This window comes from Trachemys scripta, chromosome 11, assembly GCF_013100865.1.
Source record: "Trachemys scripta elegans isolate TJP31775 chromosome 11, CAS_Tse_1.0, whole genome shotgun sequence".
Classification (NCBI taxonomy): domain Eukaryota; kingdom Metazoa; phylum Chordata; order Testudines; family Emydidae; genus Trachemys; species Trachemys scripta.
Window position 1 is genome coordinate 35,541,734 of NC_048308.1, and position 16,232 is coordinate 35,557,965.

Consider the following 16,232-nt stretch of genomic DNA (forward strand, 5'->3'; position numbering starts at 1 on the left):
CACTTAAGTAACAGTATGATCAATGCATATGCAATTGCTTACATTTTGCAGAATCAGGGTCTAAGGCACGGGGGGGGGGCGGGGGGGACCAGCAAACTGCTGATTTGAGAACGGATTGTTAGTGCAACAGAGATTTACAAGATATAAAAAATAGTCAGGTTTTCTAAATCCTTGGGGGCAGGGGAGATTAGGAAGCAAAAATATTCTGGTTAAATCAACTACTACACAAATCCACAAAAATATATGCTGGTTTTCTTTACAAGTCTCAGAATTTACAGCAACTTTGAAACCTTCTGGTTTCCAGTATTCTATAACAGGAAAGCCAGTTTTCAGACCCAAATCCCTGCTGAGCAGTATCATTCAAATGGCACCCTCAGAGACCACAGACTCATTTACTGAAGGAGATGCTTAAGAGGAATTATATTATTTTCTTACATGGCTAGACAATTAGTTACCTAAAATGTAACGAGTCTCTGGAGCTTTCCTTCGAAAAATATACATTTTAAGAGTGTCTTTAAAAAAAAGAAAAAAAAAAAAAAAAAAAAAACTGTTGAATTTCAAAATGCTTTATTCTCTCTCCCTCTCTCACCTTTCATTAGCATGCGGAATGAGGAAGCCATCATTCAGTACAAGTAATTGACATCTAAGGCCCTTATCTTGCATAGCTAGAGGATCAGCATCGGAGCACAAGTCCACAATATCAAATGCTTATGTAGGATCAAATCCCAAGCCTTCTTGACATTATAACAGAAGGGTTTCTACAGAAACCACTACTTCTACCAGCCCCACTTCTCAGGCTGTTACATTACAAATGATTTTAAAAGTTGTACAGAAAGACACTGCCTAGAAACAAGTTTTTGAGAAGAACTACAGCTTACCTTTAAAGCAGCATCATAAATAGAGAAAAACTGTGATGTTGATTTAATTACTGGGCATGTTTTCCCTGCTCTTCCTTCAGTTTGGAAGTAAACATTTTAAAACAATTATAGCTGCACAGAAACATCAACATAGCATTTTCTGAGTCTTCTGACTGTCACTGCTGAGTGCGTCAGACTAATAGCAGTTGATTAAAAAAAAAAAAAAAAAAAAAAAAAAAGGGTAAAGGATATATCTACACTACAGTTAAATACCCCCGGCTGGCCTGTGTCAGCAGATTCAGGCTCTTGGAGCTCAGGCCACAAATGGAGTGGAAGAGGGTCCCAGAACCTGGGCTTCAGCCTGAGCCCAGACTCCTACACTGCCATTTTATAGCCCCTCATCCTGAGATGCAGTGAGCTTGAGTCAGCTGACACAGGCCAGCCACAGGCCTTCAACTGGAGTGTGTAACATTGTTGCGGTCCTGACACCAACGTCTCCAGCTAATGCTCAGATGTTGAGCAACAGAGCATCTTCAGCTAGCTCCCACCACTCCAGGTAGCTTTTATAAAAAAAAAAAAATAAAATAAAATAAAAATAAAAAAAAAAAAAGTTAGAATCTGTCATGACAGGACATTAGCAACAAATTACCGCTTACAATGATCCCCCGAAAATTAACAAAGGAGGAAACAATGAAATTTGTAGGCATTGTTCTTACCAAAAAAAAAAAAAAAAAAAAAAAAAAAAAAAAAGTTAGAAGCAGCTCTCACTTTCCTCTTTGCTAAATTGCCCTTAAGACAGTAGTAAGGCCATTTCTGTCTATCCTCAGAAAGAGCAGGCATGTTGGACAGCAATATGCAAGAGTGAGTATCTAATTATAAATTCAGCATAAAGTAATTTAAGTCTTTATTAGTTGTACTACCACCATGTACTATAATTAAGCTACAGTAACTCCTCACTTAATGTTAACCGGGATGACTTTGTTTTGTTATTAAGTTGCCGATCTATTAGAGAACATACGCGTTTAAAGTCGTGCAACGTACCGTTATAAGGTTGTTTGGCTTGCCCCATTCCGCCCACTTGGCACTCCTGCCAGGGAGCGGGGTCAGACACGGGGTCTTGCCCCACTCTGCCCGCCCGGCATTCCAGCCGGAGAGCGGGGTCGGGGAGTGGGAGCTTGCCTGGTTCTGCCCACTTGGCGTTCCAGCTGGGGAGCAGGGACAGGGCATGGGGGCTTACCCCATTGCAGCCAGAGAATGGGCAAGCCCCAGACCCCGCTCCTCAGCAGGAGCGCCGGGCAGGCAGAGTGGGGCAAGCCCCCGTGCCCCGACCCCACTATGCCCCGCCCCAACCAAGCTTTACAATCATCATTGGTGAGTACAGTATTAAATAGTTTGTTTAAAATTATTTAAAACTTGTACAATGTCTTGTCTGGTGGAAAAAAAAAAAAAAAAAAAAAAAAAAGTGTCCCTGGAACCTTATCCCTTCCCCCCCTCCTTACATTAATTCTTATGGGGAAATTGGATTCGCTTAACATCGTTTCGCTTAAAGTAACATTTTTCAGGAACATAACTACAACATTAAGCAAGGAGTTACTATATGTTATTGCTCAGAACTAGTTATGGCAGCAAGATCATGAGCTTTGCCTACTATTTCCTTACAAGATAGGAAGCAATACCCACAAATGAAAATATCAGAGCACATTTTGCAATATACAAACCCTATACTTTTCTGGCCTATTACATGACAGAACCATATTTTTATCCCCATCATAAAATGCACACACACGCGCACGCACACCCCACTTGCAGCTATACTAAAAATTGATTGGTTCAGGTAAAATGCATCAGCCCCAACTTTGAACCAAACATATGATCGCTAAACAAAGCTTCACCACACAACTGAGCATGTGACCAGAGCCATAAAAACCACATACCACACCATCCACAGTAGCTATGATCAGACAAGACTGCCTACTACCTCTTCTCCTTTCAATTTTCTATTTCTACACTACCTGTCTCCTTTTAGATGTACTACGTAGTGCCTAACTGGTGGCATACCTGCGTCCATAGTAAGCCAGCTTTTTATGACACCCAACTCCCAGCAGAATTTTACTTCTGATCAGAAAGCCCGTGCATCAGTGATCCACAGTGTTTTGAAGAATAATTAATTAGTCTAACAAAGTGATTCACTCATATTGTTAATCATAAAAGAATCAATCAATGCTGATTTATTACATTAGGCTTTCAGAAGCCCATTGACTAGTTAAGTTAGGGCAAACATCTAGAGACCAAAGGTCGGAAATATTAACCCCACTGATTCCATAAAAATTAATAATTCATTACTGAGTAATGCTGATGATTAAATCTTTTCACTAAGGCACCTTTGAGAACATCCCTGAAAGGTATGACACTGCCAGCACCTCTTGAATATTTCTGTAAAAGGAAAACAGACCAAAAAAAATGGGACCCTAAAAATCCTCCAGGCTTTAAGGTACTTGTCAATATCACAAGACTGTTGTCAGAGACCCTGTTCACCATGTAATCTGGAAGTCATGGAGCTATTAAGATCCCAGAGGAAGTTGGTTTTTGACTTCCTTCTTCTTCAAGAGAAGGAGGAGGGATGCGTGCAGAGAACTACCTAAAATTCACAAAACTCCACAGCTCTCTGGCTTATCTGAAATCAGACCCAAGAAAAAGTAACCCTTTTCTACCACCAGGCATCTTCCCCATCTCTTTCCTCAGTGGCTTTACTCCCCTCCATCCCCATGAGGTTGATCTATGTCTCCACTGGCTTCTCCCCTTCGTTAACAATTACCTTTCAGGTGCAGACTTCTCAGCAGGTCCTCTCTACATCTTACTCCCTGACACCTGCTTCTCTCTCAGCAGAGAACTCCCAGCTCTGTCCCCTCTTTGCCTCCCCTCCCCACCCTCAACTGCCTGTAGTGCTTCAGAGAGTGAGAGAGCTCGCAGGGAGTAATTCCAGGACAGGCTGAGGGAATGGGGGGGTAGGGGTGGGAGAAAGAGGATATATGAACATTTTTTGCTGATCAGTGTATAAGACTATAAAATATAAGATACAAGTAAGCCTTAGCTGACTGAACACAGAATAGGATGCCTGCTCATTTCAATCCTTGGGCTGTCAGCACCAACATAGAATACACACCCTTGTAAGTCAGCAACCAGTTATGCAGAACTCCACAGTACTCAAATACAGACTCATAGTTACAGTAGTGTACTTGCCTAGATCCTCCCAATAAGATTTTCAACTATACATTGCTCTACAGCTCCATAAGTGCTGAGCAAAGAAGCTGCTTTAAGGCTATTTCACATCACCCCAACCCTATTTTGCCACCTCACCTCAATCACCATAGGAGATTCATACTTACAAACCATGACCATTGCAGCTTGTTTTATCTTGCATTAAAATAGTCTTGACACACTACGCAAAAATATTTTCCAGAAGATAAAAATCATATACTAGCACTCCAAAACCTCAAAAACAAACAAATACAATCTACTGGAATTGTCAATACTTCAATTTGCTAGCCAGTGCTATAAGCCAGACTTAAAAAACAAATACAAAAAAAAAAAATTTACTGCTTGCTAGGAGTAAGTGCCAGCAATCTCCACAGAATGTATGCTTTCAATTAAAGTAAATAAGTTTCCAGCTCTTCTGATAGTGAAGATTCTTTTCCAAAAGAAAAACCAAAAGGGTAAACCAATGCCATAGTTATCTTCCAATCTCTGCAGGCAGATTGCACCCATGCCTCCAGCAAGCTTTGGTGGTCACCAAGGGTAACTGCTGTAAAATGGTGAGGCTTAAACACACTAAAAGCCTAAGAACTGAGAATTTATTTAAATCTTTTTTTTTTTTTCCTTTTTTTAAAAGCCACAGCCATTCAGTTCTGAAGGCTAAGACATCCACCCCTTACCACCCCAAAAGTCATGCTGCAGAGAGGTCATAGCCAAAGGGCTGGTCCACACTAATCCCCCACTTCGAACTAAGATACGCAACTTCAGCTACGTGAATAACGTAGCTGAAGTTGAAGTATCTTAGTTCAAACTTACCACGGGTCCACACGTGGCAGGCAGGCTCCCCCGTCGACTCCGCGTACTCCTCTTGTGGAGCAGGAGTACTGGCGTCGACGGCGAGCACTTCTGGGATCGATTTATCGCGTCAAGACAAGACGCGATAAATCGATCCCAGAAGATCGATTGCTTACCGCTGGACCTGGAGGTAAGTATAGACCAACCCAGAGTCAGCATATTAAAACATGAAGTAGGGTCTCAGAGTCAGTGCTGCACATGGAGCTGTTACACAGCAATGCCTGCTTTGGCAGGTGGTTATTGCAGAGGCCTTTTCCCTTGTGTAATGAGCTATTTCCACTAAGTGAGTGAGTGGATGGTTCTAATTTCAAAGAGTTTCTGGTTCCACATGGCAAGGAGACTTTGGATCAATGCAATTTGTTTGCTGGCCTATCAGTTCCTTGGGCAAATGACTCTCCAGTAGGGAAAAAAAAAAAAAAAAAAAAAACAACAAACACAACAACAAAAAACACCAGTCTAGTAGAAGAGTTCTAATGGAATTTCTTCTAGGGTCCTCACAATAGGTCCTCATCAAGAATTGTTACAATGCATATTCACAGAAGTTAGATAAATATAAAAATGCTCTTTCTGGAAGTTTGCAGTGTAATCCTACTTTATTTCTTGGAATTCATAACACAAGAACCAAAAAACAGATACACAAAGCAGGCTGCTCTCTAAAACAGAGAGGCACAACTCACCACACTTAACTCTAGGCTGGCTGCACACTCATTCTGCTAGGCCCAGTTTGCATACTTCCCTAGAGGCCCATAGCCTGCAAGCAGGACCAGGGTAAAACTGTGGAAATATAAATTTTACAATTACAATTTTAATACACCACATCAAGCAAACAAACACACACTCAAAAGAGTACCTATTCTTGACTCCCAGACTACTTCTGTTCCCAACACTGCCCCACACAACAGCTCCTCTCAAAGCACATACCACCACCACCCACACACACAGACAGAGCTAAGCCTGTTTAGGTCTCCGAGCTGTTGCACCTCAGATTTCAAGAAATCCTTGGGAATGAGTGATAAAGTGGCATGGGAGCTGGCTGAGTGGCTGCACAGCAGTTTGGAGGGGGGGGGGGGGAAATGTAATTCTCTGTAAGTTTCACTACACAGCACCAGGTGAACACACAGCATGTTGAACATTTTATACACCTTTGACTTCCAGTTTAAGAGTTAAATTAGTTTGAAGTTACCAGGCTTTATTCACCTTGGTTTTGCTCCTATCAATATGTAGGAAATCCAGTTTTTAGTTTGTTCCTTCTCTTCTTGAGCATTAATTTTTGGCTACTTTCATAGCATTCAGCCTTCTGGTGTGAAGGTGGTCAGGCTTTTTGATTTGGAGGGGATGTCACCCTAGGATATTCTAGCAAACAAAAAAAAGTTACACAAGTTTGCTAAGTAATGGTGAAAATAACCACATCACTTACAAAACCCAGAACTTAGGCCTTGGCTACACTTACCCGCTAGTTCGACAGCTGGAAATCGAACTTCTGGGTTCGACTTATCGCGTCTAGTCTGGACGCGATAAGTCGAACCCGGAAGTGCTCGCCGTCGACTGCGGTACTCCAGCTCGCCGAGAGGAGTACCGCGGAGTCGACGGGGGAGCCTGCCTGCCGCGTGTGGACCAAGGTAAGTTCGAACTAATTCGAACTAAGGTACTTCGAACTTCAGCTACGTTATTCACGTAGCTGAAGTTGCGTACCTTAGTTCGAATTAGGGGGGTAGTGTAGACCTGGCCTTAGATGTAAGACGGCAACAACAACCACCAAGACCTTGTCTGCAATTGACTATTTTCTCAATATAACTATTTTGGTTAATTAATTGTACCCCTAACCAAAATAGTTATACCAGTAAGACTTTCAATTATAGACCAGAACCCTAGATGCCCATGTAACCACCATCAAATTATAAAGAAACACAAAAGTTTCATCACAATAGAGCCACCTTGACTAGGACTCATTAATTTCAGTCTTTTCCCCTCCTCTGTATTATGTATTTTCTATTTTAAGAAATGAGAAGTTAGAACTTCCCATGTAACAGTTTATCGATTGACAGACATTTTTGGAAAAGTATTTGTAACTGTTTCCTGAGAAACATGTAGCTTAAAAGAAAAGAAACTTACAGACAAGTAAGTTATTTATGTGGACTTCAGTTTAGGCTGATCAGTGGCATTTATATATATAGTTTTCATGTTTAAAGAAAGAATCATAGAATATCAGGGTTGGAAGGGACCTCAAGAGGTCATCTAGTCCAACCTCCTGCTCAAACCAGGACCAATTCCCAACTAAATCATCCCAGCCAGGGCTTTGTCAAGCCGGGCCTTAAAAACCTCCAAGGAAGGAGACTCCACCATCTCCCTAGGTTAACGCATTCCAGTGTTTCACCACCCTCCTAGTGAAATAGTTTTTCCTAATATCCAACCTGGACCTCCCCCACTGCAACTTGAGACCATTGCTCCTTGTTCTGTTATCTGCCACCCCTGAGAACAGCCGAGCTCCATCCTCTTTGGAACCCCCCTTCAGGTAGTTGAAGGCTGCTATCAAATCCCCCCTCATTCTTCGCTTCTGGAGACTAAACAATCCCAGTTCCCTCAGCCTCTCCTCAAAAGTCATGTGCTCCAGACCCCTAATAATTTTTGTTGCCCTCCGCTGGACTCTTTCCAATTTTTCCACATCCTTCTTGTAGTGTGGGGCCCAAAACTGGACACAGTATTCCAGATGAGGCCTCACCAATGTCGAATAAAGGGGAACGATCACGTTCCTCGATCTGCTGGCAATGCCCCTACTTATACAGCCCAAAATGCCGTTAGCCTTCTTGGCAACAAGAGCACACTGTTGACTCATATCCAGCTTCTCGTCCACTGTGACCCCTAGGTCCTTTTCTGCAGAACTGCTACCTAGCCATTCGGTCCCTAGTCTGTAGCAGTGCATGGGATTCTTCCGTCCTAAGTGCAGGACTCTGCACTTGTCCTTGTTGAACCTCATCAGGTTTTTTTTGGCCCAATCCTCTAATTTGTCTAGGTCCCTCTGTGTCCGATCCCTACCCGCTAGTGTATCTACCACGCCTCCTAGTTTAGTGTCATCTGCAAACTTGCTGAGGGTGCAGTCCACACCATCCTCCAGATCATGAATAAAGATATTAAACAAAACCGGCCCCAGGACCGACCCTTGGGGCACTCCGCTTGAAACCGGCTGCCAACTAGACATGGAGCCATTGATCACTACCCGTTGAGCCCGACGATCTAGCCAGCTTTCTATCCACCTTACAGTCCATTCATCCAGCCCATACTTCTTTAACTTGGCGGCAAGAATACTGTGGGAGACCGTATCAAAAGCTTTGCTAAAGTCAAGGAATAACACATCCACTGCTTTCCCCTCATCCACAGAGCCAGTTATCTCATCATAGAAGGCAATTAGGTTAGTCAGGCACGACTTCCTCTTCGTGAATCCATGCTGACTGTTCCTGATCACTTTCCTCTCCTCTAAATGTTTCATAATTGATTCCTTGAGGACCTGCTCCATGATTTTTCCAGGGACTGAGGTGAGGCTGACTGGCCTGTAGTTCCCCGGATCCTCCTTCTTCCCTTTTTTAAAGATGGGCACTACATTAGCCTTTTTCCAGTCATCCGGGACCAACCCTGATCGCCATGAGTTTTCAAAAATAATGGCTAATGGCTCTGCAATCTCACCCGCCAACTCCTTTATCACCCTCGGATGCAGCACATCCCGCCCCATGGACTTGTGCACGTCCAGTTTTTCTAAATAGTCCCGAACCACTTCTGTCTCCACAGAGGGCTGGTCACCTTCTCCCCATGCTGTACTGCCCAGTGCAGCAATCTGGGAGCTGACCTTGTTCATGAAGACAGAGGCAAAAAAATCATTGAGTATATTAGCTTTTTCCACATCCTCGGTCACTAGGTTGCCTCCCTCATTCAGTAAGGGGCCCACACTTTCCTTGATTTTCTTCTTGTTGCTAATATACCTGAAGAAACCCTTCTTGTTACTCTTAACATCTCTTGCTAACTGCAACTCCAAGTGTGATTTGGCCTTCCTGATTTCACTCCTGCATGCCTGAGCAATATTTTTATACTCCTCCCTGGTCATTTGTCCAATCTTCCACTTCTCGTAAGCTTCTTTTTTGCGTTTAAGATCAGCCAGGATTTCACTGTTTAGCCAAGCTGGTCGCCTGCCATATTTACTATTCTTTCTAAAGGTGCAGTGTTGTTTGAGATTTAGTGGTGAAAGTACACTACAACCTTAACTCTGATCCAAATCAAGTAGTAGTATATCTATACATTTCTTTATACTTAGAAACATTTCCAGGGACAGAAAAATAACTTTAAACACAACCACCACTATCTGGTTCTCAAATAATGCAGTTTCTTAAACATTTTACAATTCATGTATTTGAACAGCCTCTTGCAAGGGCTAGTGTCAAGATCTACCTGGGCTTCAAGTACTGTGGTGTAACATTTTGTTTAGCAGATTGGAAGTGGCTAGTGTTTCTTTGCATTACCACTTCAAAAAGAAGCCCTTTGAATATTTTCATCTCAATGAGTACTCGCTCAGGTTTAACCAAAGTTTTCTAAGGTACTCTGGTAGTCGGTGATACTATACCCTCCTAGTTATAGGAAGGACAATGGGGAAAAAAAAAAAAAAAAAAGGCACTGCAGTTACATCCACAACTATCAAAAATCTTTCCTCTCTCCATTATAAGACAGCAAACACTTGCAGACTCACGACTGGAACCTCAGTCCTTCATTTCCACAACCACATGCCTCCAACACTGAGCTATATGAAGGTCTTCGTTAGCTCAAACCTACAGAAGTGCTCATTCTTTCTCAGCTAAAACTAGACACTAGATAGACACTGGGTACATGGCCCTGCTTCCAGTGAAGTCACTGGCGCAAGGGAGGGAGGTAGGAAGGGGGAAGCACCAAACAAAAACCCTAATATCAGGAGCAGGGTTGTCCATAAAACCATCCACAACAAAAATTGATAGGTTTTGCTAAATTATCTGTTTTATGCAGAAGTTAGATTCCATGAGTTATAGGAAATTAGCTACATTGGAAGTTCGGTGTTTCATGTCACAAGTTTTTTGAGCTGGAGGGTGACAAGGCAATGTTAGACCAAAAAGTCTAATCTTCAAATGAGAACTTCTTAAATGATCTGTAACGTAAAATATGCTTCAATTCTCTTCAAACTCTGTAGACACAATCCTTTCCTTTCAAAGTAACTTGAGCTTGGCCAGAACCTTCCATCCAAGGCTCTCAAAATAGCCAGTAAGGAGGAGAGAACTAGCCCTTCCCTTACAAATAGGGAAACTGAGGCATGGAGTCTTAAGCAATTTGCTCAAAAGCATTCAGAAAGTCTTCTCACGCTCATCATAACGTTGCTTTATCTTTGGTAACATCCATTTGATATAGGACTCAATACAACTAAGCAGATACAGAATTATATAAAAATGTCATAGAAACAAAAGCAAGGAAATTCAGTTAGCAAATCCTTAAGTGCGAATTCCCTGATATGTTAGAAAGGAAGATATGTAGAAGTTTTAGGAAGGGACAGAAAATCAGATGTGTCATCTTATTCAGAGCCAATCCACAATGAAAGAGCCCAATTTGACAAGAATATTGAATCTTATTTACTTCCATTAAAGATAATTTGCTTATAATAAGTAGCTTTTTGTAAATCTCAAACTATACCAAGACTTGCAAGAACAGCCAACAACAAAATCTTCAAATATGACCAAATCCACCACACAGTTTAATTGAATATGTTCATGGTACAGATAAAAGCTATTTCCTTTGTTTCAAGAATCTACATACCAGGTTTCAACCCACAATTATTTTTTAATAAAAGTTATTAACTCATGATAGTAGGAATTTGCAATGAAAGTGCTGACACAACCTTAAAAGAAAAGGTATTTTGTTTAGCAAAATGGGCAGGGTTTTTTTGTTTGTTTGTTTTTAAGGTTCCTAGAGGAAACAGTGCTTCTCATATCTTAATTATCAATTTTTCCCCTACTGGGCATTTGGGCCTCCAGCTAGCCACAGCTATATGATTGGGGAAAAAACATTATTTATGACACAGGCTATATGGAAACTCAAAGGCAGTTTTTAAAATTGCCATTAAGGTAGGAAGTGGTTTAACCGTAAGCAAAGATTTGATTTAAAAAAAACAGTGGCACCATTTCCAGTTGCTTACCCTACAATAGCAGGATGGAAACTGATTACCCTCTCACCATATTAAATCAAACATGACCAGTTCCAAAAAATAGGTTACTGTACTTTTCAGCAATATAACCGTCACTAATAAACCCTGAAATCTCTCTTAAGACATTAGATTTAGTCTACAGATAGAAGGTGACTTTAGTTACATTCAGAAATATTCCATACTATGTAAGCCTATGAAAGTCTGTGCTAAAGAAGACTGGTATGTCTTTCTTCTTAAAAATCCCACTCAGATGCCTCAATATACTGTACTTTTCCTGTTTTAACTGGCAAAGGACTATTAGAACAAAACATATCCCTTCAGGCTCCTATCTGGCAGACAGTTTTGTGTGTACTTAAAACTATTCACCTGTGGAAAGTTTATTTTAATAAGTGGCAGTACTCATGTTCATGAAGTGATTAAACTTTAAGAGCTTCAGTGATTAAATGCTGCTTACTGAACAGGAGTGGCAGTCAGACACTGGAACTGTATTATTTTCCCTTGGATACCAAGATGAAGGTATACAAAAGCAATCCTACATACATACTCAGCACATCCAAGAAAACACACTCTGCACCTTACTGGATCAGGTACCAGTAGAACCCTACCTGGCCTTCCTCACTAAGTAGTGATGATTCTTATGCTACAAGAAACTGCCCTGTCACTTTACTGTGGTAATCGAATACTATCTTAGTTAGCCTAGAGGCCTATCTACACAAGAAATGCATTTCCCCAAAAAGAGTGTCCCATCTTTGCATTATGGGCACTTGAAACATTTGTATCAATAAATAGATAAACTATACCTATTTAGCATTTTTGAACAGTCCATAGACTCTTTCTAAACTGCTTTTTTGAGAAGTAAACACTCTTCCCCCCTCCACCCGCTACAAGCCCTTTGTCTACACTGGCAATGTACAGTGCTGCAACTTTCACCCCCCTGAGCGCAGCAAGTTTCCGCGCTGTAAAACACCAGTGTAGACAGTGCACCAGCACTGGTAGCTATGCCGCTCGTGAAGGTGGCTTTTTAGAGCGCTGGGAGTGACCACACAAGCCACGTTTAAGCACTGCCGCGGCAGCGCTTTATCGTTGCCAGTGTAGAGTAGCCCTAATCTTCAGCCATTCTGCAACTGCACCAATGGAGGACAACCAGTACTTAAATAAGAAACATACTACAGACTCCCATTGCAACAGCAGATAAGGATTAGATTAACACCTTTCTCAAGCCTTTTCTACAGCAGAAAGGATTTCTGGGTATAGTTTACCTGCAAACCCAGCAACTGGGGGATGTATCTTATACCAGCAAAACAACTCTTTTTTGGGTATAGATTATTTCAGTTCTCTTGGTACACTGGCAAGAGGCCTGCATCCATACTAGGGCTTTCAGCGGCTTAGCTATGTCACAGTTAGAAGTGTGATTCTCCCCCCCCCGCCCCCAATACACTCCATGTTTAAAAGTTTTGCTGGCATAGCTATGTAAGTAAACCAGGCCTCAGCCTTCTTCATTTTAGTGAAGTTCAAGTGGAGGAATGGGGAATAAAAGGGGAAAGAATATGAGTAAAACAGAAGCCTGGTAAAACTTGAGAGTGAAGGAACAAGTTATTTCTCCTTGGTAACACTTAGTTTCAGATTGTGGAAACTAAATAGCCTCAGAAACAAAGCTGAATGTACATGATTTACAACCCTGATTAAAAATGTCATCTGTCATAGTAATCAGCAATTGGTGTGCAATATTAAAAGCACCACTAATTACAAGAGCAACGCAAAGCAAATCTACAGGAAATGTTTGAGGTAAATGAATTCTAGCCTAAACCTCAAGGAGTAACAATTGCAATTTTGGACCCGGCCTTTAGTTTCTGCAGGTTTTTATATATAAAAATAAAAAACAGAAGAATGAGTATTCTTGAACTGATTAACTAGCAATAAATAGCATCCAGATCAGAAAGGAATAGAGCTTCCCATTATACATATTGTTACCATCAGTCATCTTTTCACCTTGCAAGATTCATGATGATCAGTTTCACACAGATGGGAGGAAAACTAAGTCAGTCACGTTTTGATGCCAATTAACTGTTACATGCACAAGCACAACACACACTGCCTGTATGTTGGGGTAGGGGTGTTAAACCTTAAACCGAAGGGGAAGGTTTGCACCAATGAAATTAAGTCAAAATCACAACAGCAGTAAGAAAATAGTGTATAGGAGAGTAGAGTGAGGGGAGGGCAGAGAAGAGGAGATGGGGAAAAATTAAAGTGATGCAGAGGGGGCAAAAGGAAATGAAGGCTTTCAAAAAGGAAATCAGCACAAGCCGCAGATGGGGAGATTTAATACACACACACACCGAAAACCACCGGAAAGATGCAGACTAATCTGAACGGGGTGCACCGTTACAGCAGGCGAGAGCAGAGATGAGGAAAGGCCAATGGTTAATTACAGCTCGTTGCTCACCATTGATGCTTAGGGGCTCATCCCCACCCCCACGGCCCCGCAGAAGGGCTGGGGCAGCTGCCACTGCACCCCCACCAGGAGCCGCCGCCCCTGCGCGTGGGGAGAGCGGGGCAGCCACGGAGGGACACGCCAAGCCCCCCGGCCCCCACGCGTGGGGAGAGCGGGGCAGCCAGCCCCAGCCGGCGCCTCGGAAATAAAGTTTGCAGCCGCTGCAGTGCCGGGCGCGCCCGCCGCAGTGAGAGAAGCCTGCGGAGAGCAAACGCCGGTAGGCCCAGAAGCCGGCTACCGGCGCATCCCCCCTGCCTGCCCACCCGCCTCCTCCCCGGCGCAGCCCGGCTCCCCACCCCGGCCCCCCGCCCCACTGACCGATAACCTCCTGCAGCTCGTAGGCGTCCCTGCAGATGGGCCAGGCGGCGGGAGCGGCCGGCGGCGGGGGCTGCTGGAGGTGGACAGGCGAGTCGCTGGGCTCCGCCATGATGCTGCCGGAGCGCACAGACACCGCACGACCTTCTCCAAACTTCCCTTCCAGCGGCACCTTTAACCCCCGCCCGCTCGCTCGCTCGCTGCTCACGCTCCCTCCCCGCGAGCCGCCAGCCGCACGGCGGGGGGAGGAGGAGGCAGGGCACCGGCGGCGAGGAGGCGGGGCGGGGCGGGGAGCTGCGGCTGCACCAGACAGCCCCGGGCATGGTCCCTAGCGCCTCGCGCCACGGAGGGAGGCTAGCGATGAGCGCCGCCGAGCTGCGGGGGGCTGGGGGGCCCGCTCGCAGCCAGCTGGGCATGCACCTGCCCCGGGGGGAGGAGAGGGTGGATCTCCGCCTCCCTGGATGTGTAACTCTCCATCGACAGCCCCCCGCCGCTCTGTGGTGTCTGGCATCACTTGGCACAGCTTGAAGTTGGGGCGCCTGCCATGTGAGAGAGACTCCTCGAGTCTGTCTTGTAGGAAAACCTACGGGTGAAGCCGGGCTATAGAAATATATGTGTAGTTAAGGCTTATTTTTTAAAAAGTGGTGCTAACTTTTAGGAGGCATCATGGCTTTCTCCATTCCTTGCTCTGCTCATTGCCGCTTTTTGTACAGCCCTTCGCTCAGTCTGTGGCCATTTCCAGTCCTTTGAATTCTGTTTTAGGTCTGTTGTTGATCATCTGGTTAGTCTCAGTCAGTGATGTTGTAAGTGATGTGAGGCCATGGCAAGGATGTCATGGCTCATTTTCAATGTATAGGCCCCAATCCAGCAAGTGGATCCATTGTAGATCAGTGGTTTTCAACCTGTGGTCTCCAGACACCCCTGGGGGATTTGCAGACTGTCTGGGGTTCGCAAAAGGTTGTCGTTACTATAGAACAGCGATTTTCAACCTGGGGTCCACAGACTATGCCTAAGATTTCCAAAGGGGTTCGTACCACCATTTGAAAATATGTAGTGGTCTGCAAATGAAAAAAGGTTGAAAACCACTGTTATAGAGGAATCTTGTTTGTTGGGAGTCCCATTGAAGTCAGTGGGCTCCATAGGGGTTGCAAAGAGATAAAAAGCCTCTGTTAACCTGTTCTTCTTTCTGTTAACCCCTGAAGACATACACATATGCTTAACATTAAGTATGTGAGTAGTCCCATTGATGTCAGGTAGATTATTCATGTTCTTAAATTTAAGAACATGCATTTATCTTTGCAGAGCGCTGGGGCCTTTGTACCTTAACAAACAAAGGGCCAAATTCACTGCTGGTGTAAGTTCCATTGAGGTGAATGGAACTGTGCCATGTTACACTAGTATGTGAACTCGGTCTATATTGTCAATGAACTAGCAGGTTTCTGTGCAATGCAGAGAGATAATTCCTTGCTTGAACAGAATTTAGATTAGTACTGAAGAGATTTTAAATGATTTTGTTGCTCTATAAAAGTTAGTAGTATAAGGCTTTTCCACTTTGTTTTTTATTATACAAGAAGAGAGATGACTGCAGAAAAGCAAAGTCACTGTGTGAATTATGGAACTCTGCTGCTTGTGATGTCAGCAACATGGATTTTAATTCTTTTTTCTCTTTGTTGTACATTTCATAGCTCTAGTAAAAATGTTTACCTATTAAATAATTCCAGAAAATACAGGTCCAGTCCTGCCCTCATCCCCATTCTTGGCCCTAAATGACTTGTACATGTCACATTACTTCAGATTGACAAAGCTCTGATATTATTAAAAAACAAAATATACTTTCAAAGGTTTTTTTTTAAATTTCAGTTATTGCAGCTATGACTGACAGATTTTTGAAGGTTATTCAAACTAAAATTGGAAAATTTTATCTGAGTGGGGAGAGTTTCAGGGTCAATATGTCTATACTGATGAGAACTAAAGATAACAGAATATTAGTTCCTACTAGTACTATGAAATATAGAGTAGCAAAGGTTAAAGCAATATTGGAAGAAACAAAAGAAGAAAAAACAGAATTGGACCAAGTAATAAATGTGAACATTGCTGTGTAGCTTATATAAGGAAGCAGTTTAGTTAGCAAAGGAAGATCACCTTGGAAAAGCATAGCAATTTGCCTGATTATTAAGTTATTTCTTTGTCACAAAAGTTCGGTTGGGAAATCTGAATGCTGACTGAAAGAGGAATCCCTAATTCTGGCATCTAGCAC

The 16,232-nt window shown here is 43.1% G+C and overlaps 1 protein-coding gene across 3 annotated transcripts in view; it reads right to left on the reverse strand.

Annotated features, from left to right (window-relative positions):
• Positions 1-14,217, reverse strand: part of STK39 (serine/threonine kinase 39) — a 164,318-nt gene extending 150,101 nt beyond the window's left edge. The window contains exons 1-3 of one of the 3 annotated variants that reach the window (XM_034785163.1): positions 13,979-14,103; positions 6,162-6,317; positions 5,642-5,738 (exon numbers count right to left, since the gene is read on the reverse strand). Coding sequence is in view for 2 of the 3 variants with exons in the window: in XM_034785160.1 (XP_034641051.1) it covers positions 13,979-14,087 (109 nt within the window). In the remaining variant the exon portion in view is untranslated. Of the gene's footprint in view, positions 1-5,641; positions 5,739-6,161; positions 6,318-13,978 lie in introns of all 3 variants that reach the window. The other 2 variants (XM_034785160.1, XM_034785162.1) reach the window with 2 other exon arrangements.
• Between the last annotated feature and the right edge of the window lie 2,015 nt (positions 14,218-16,232).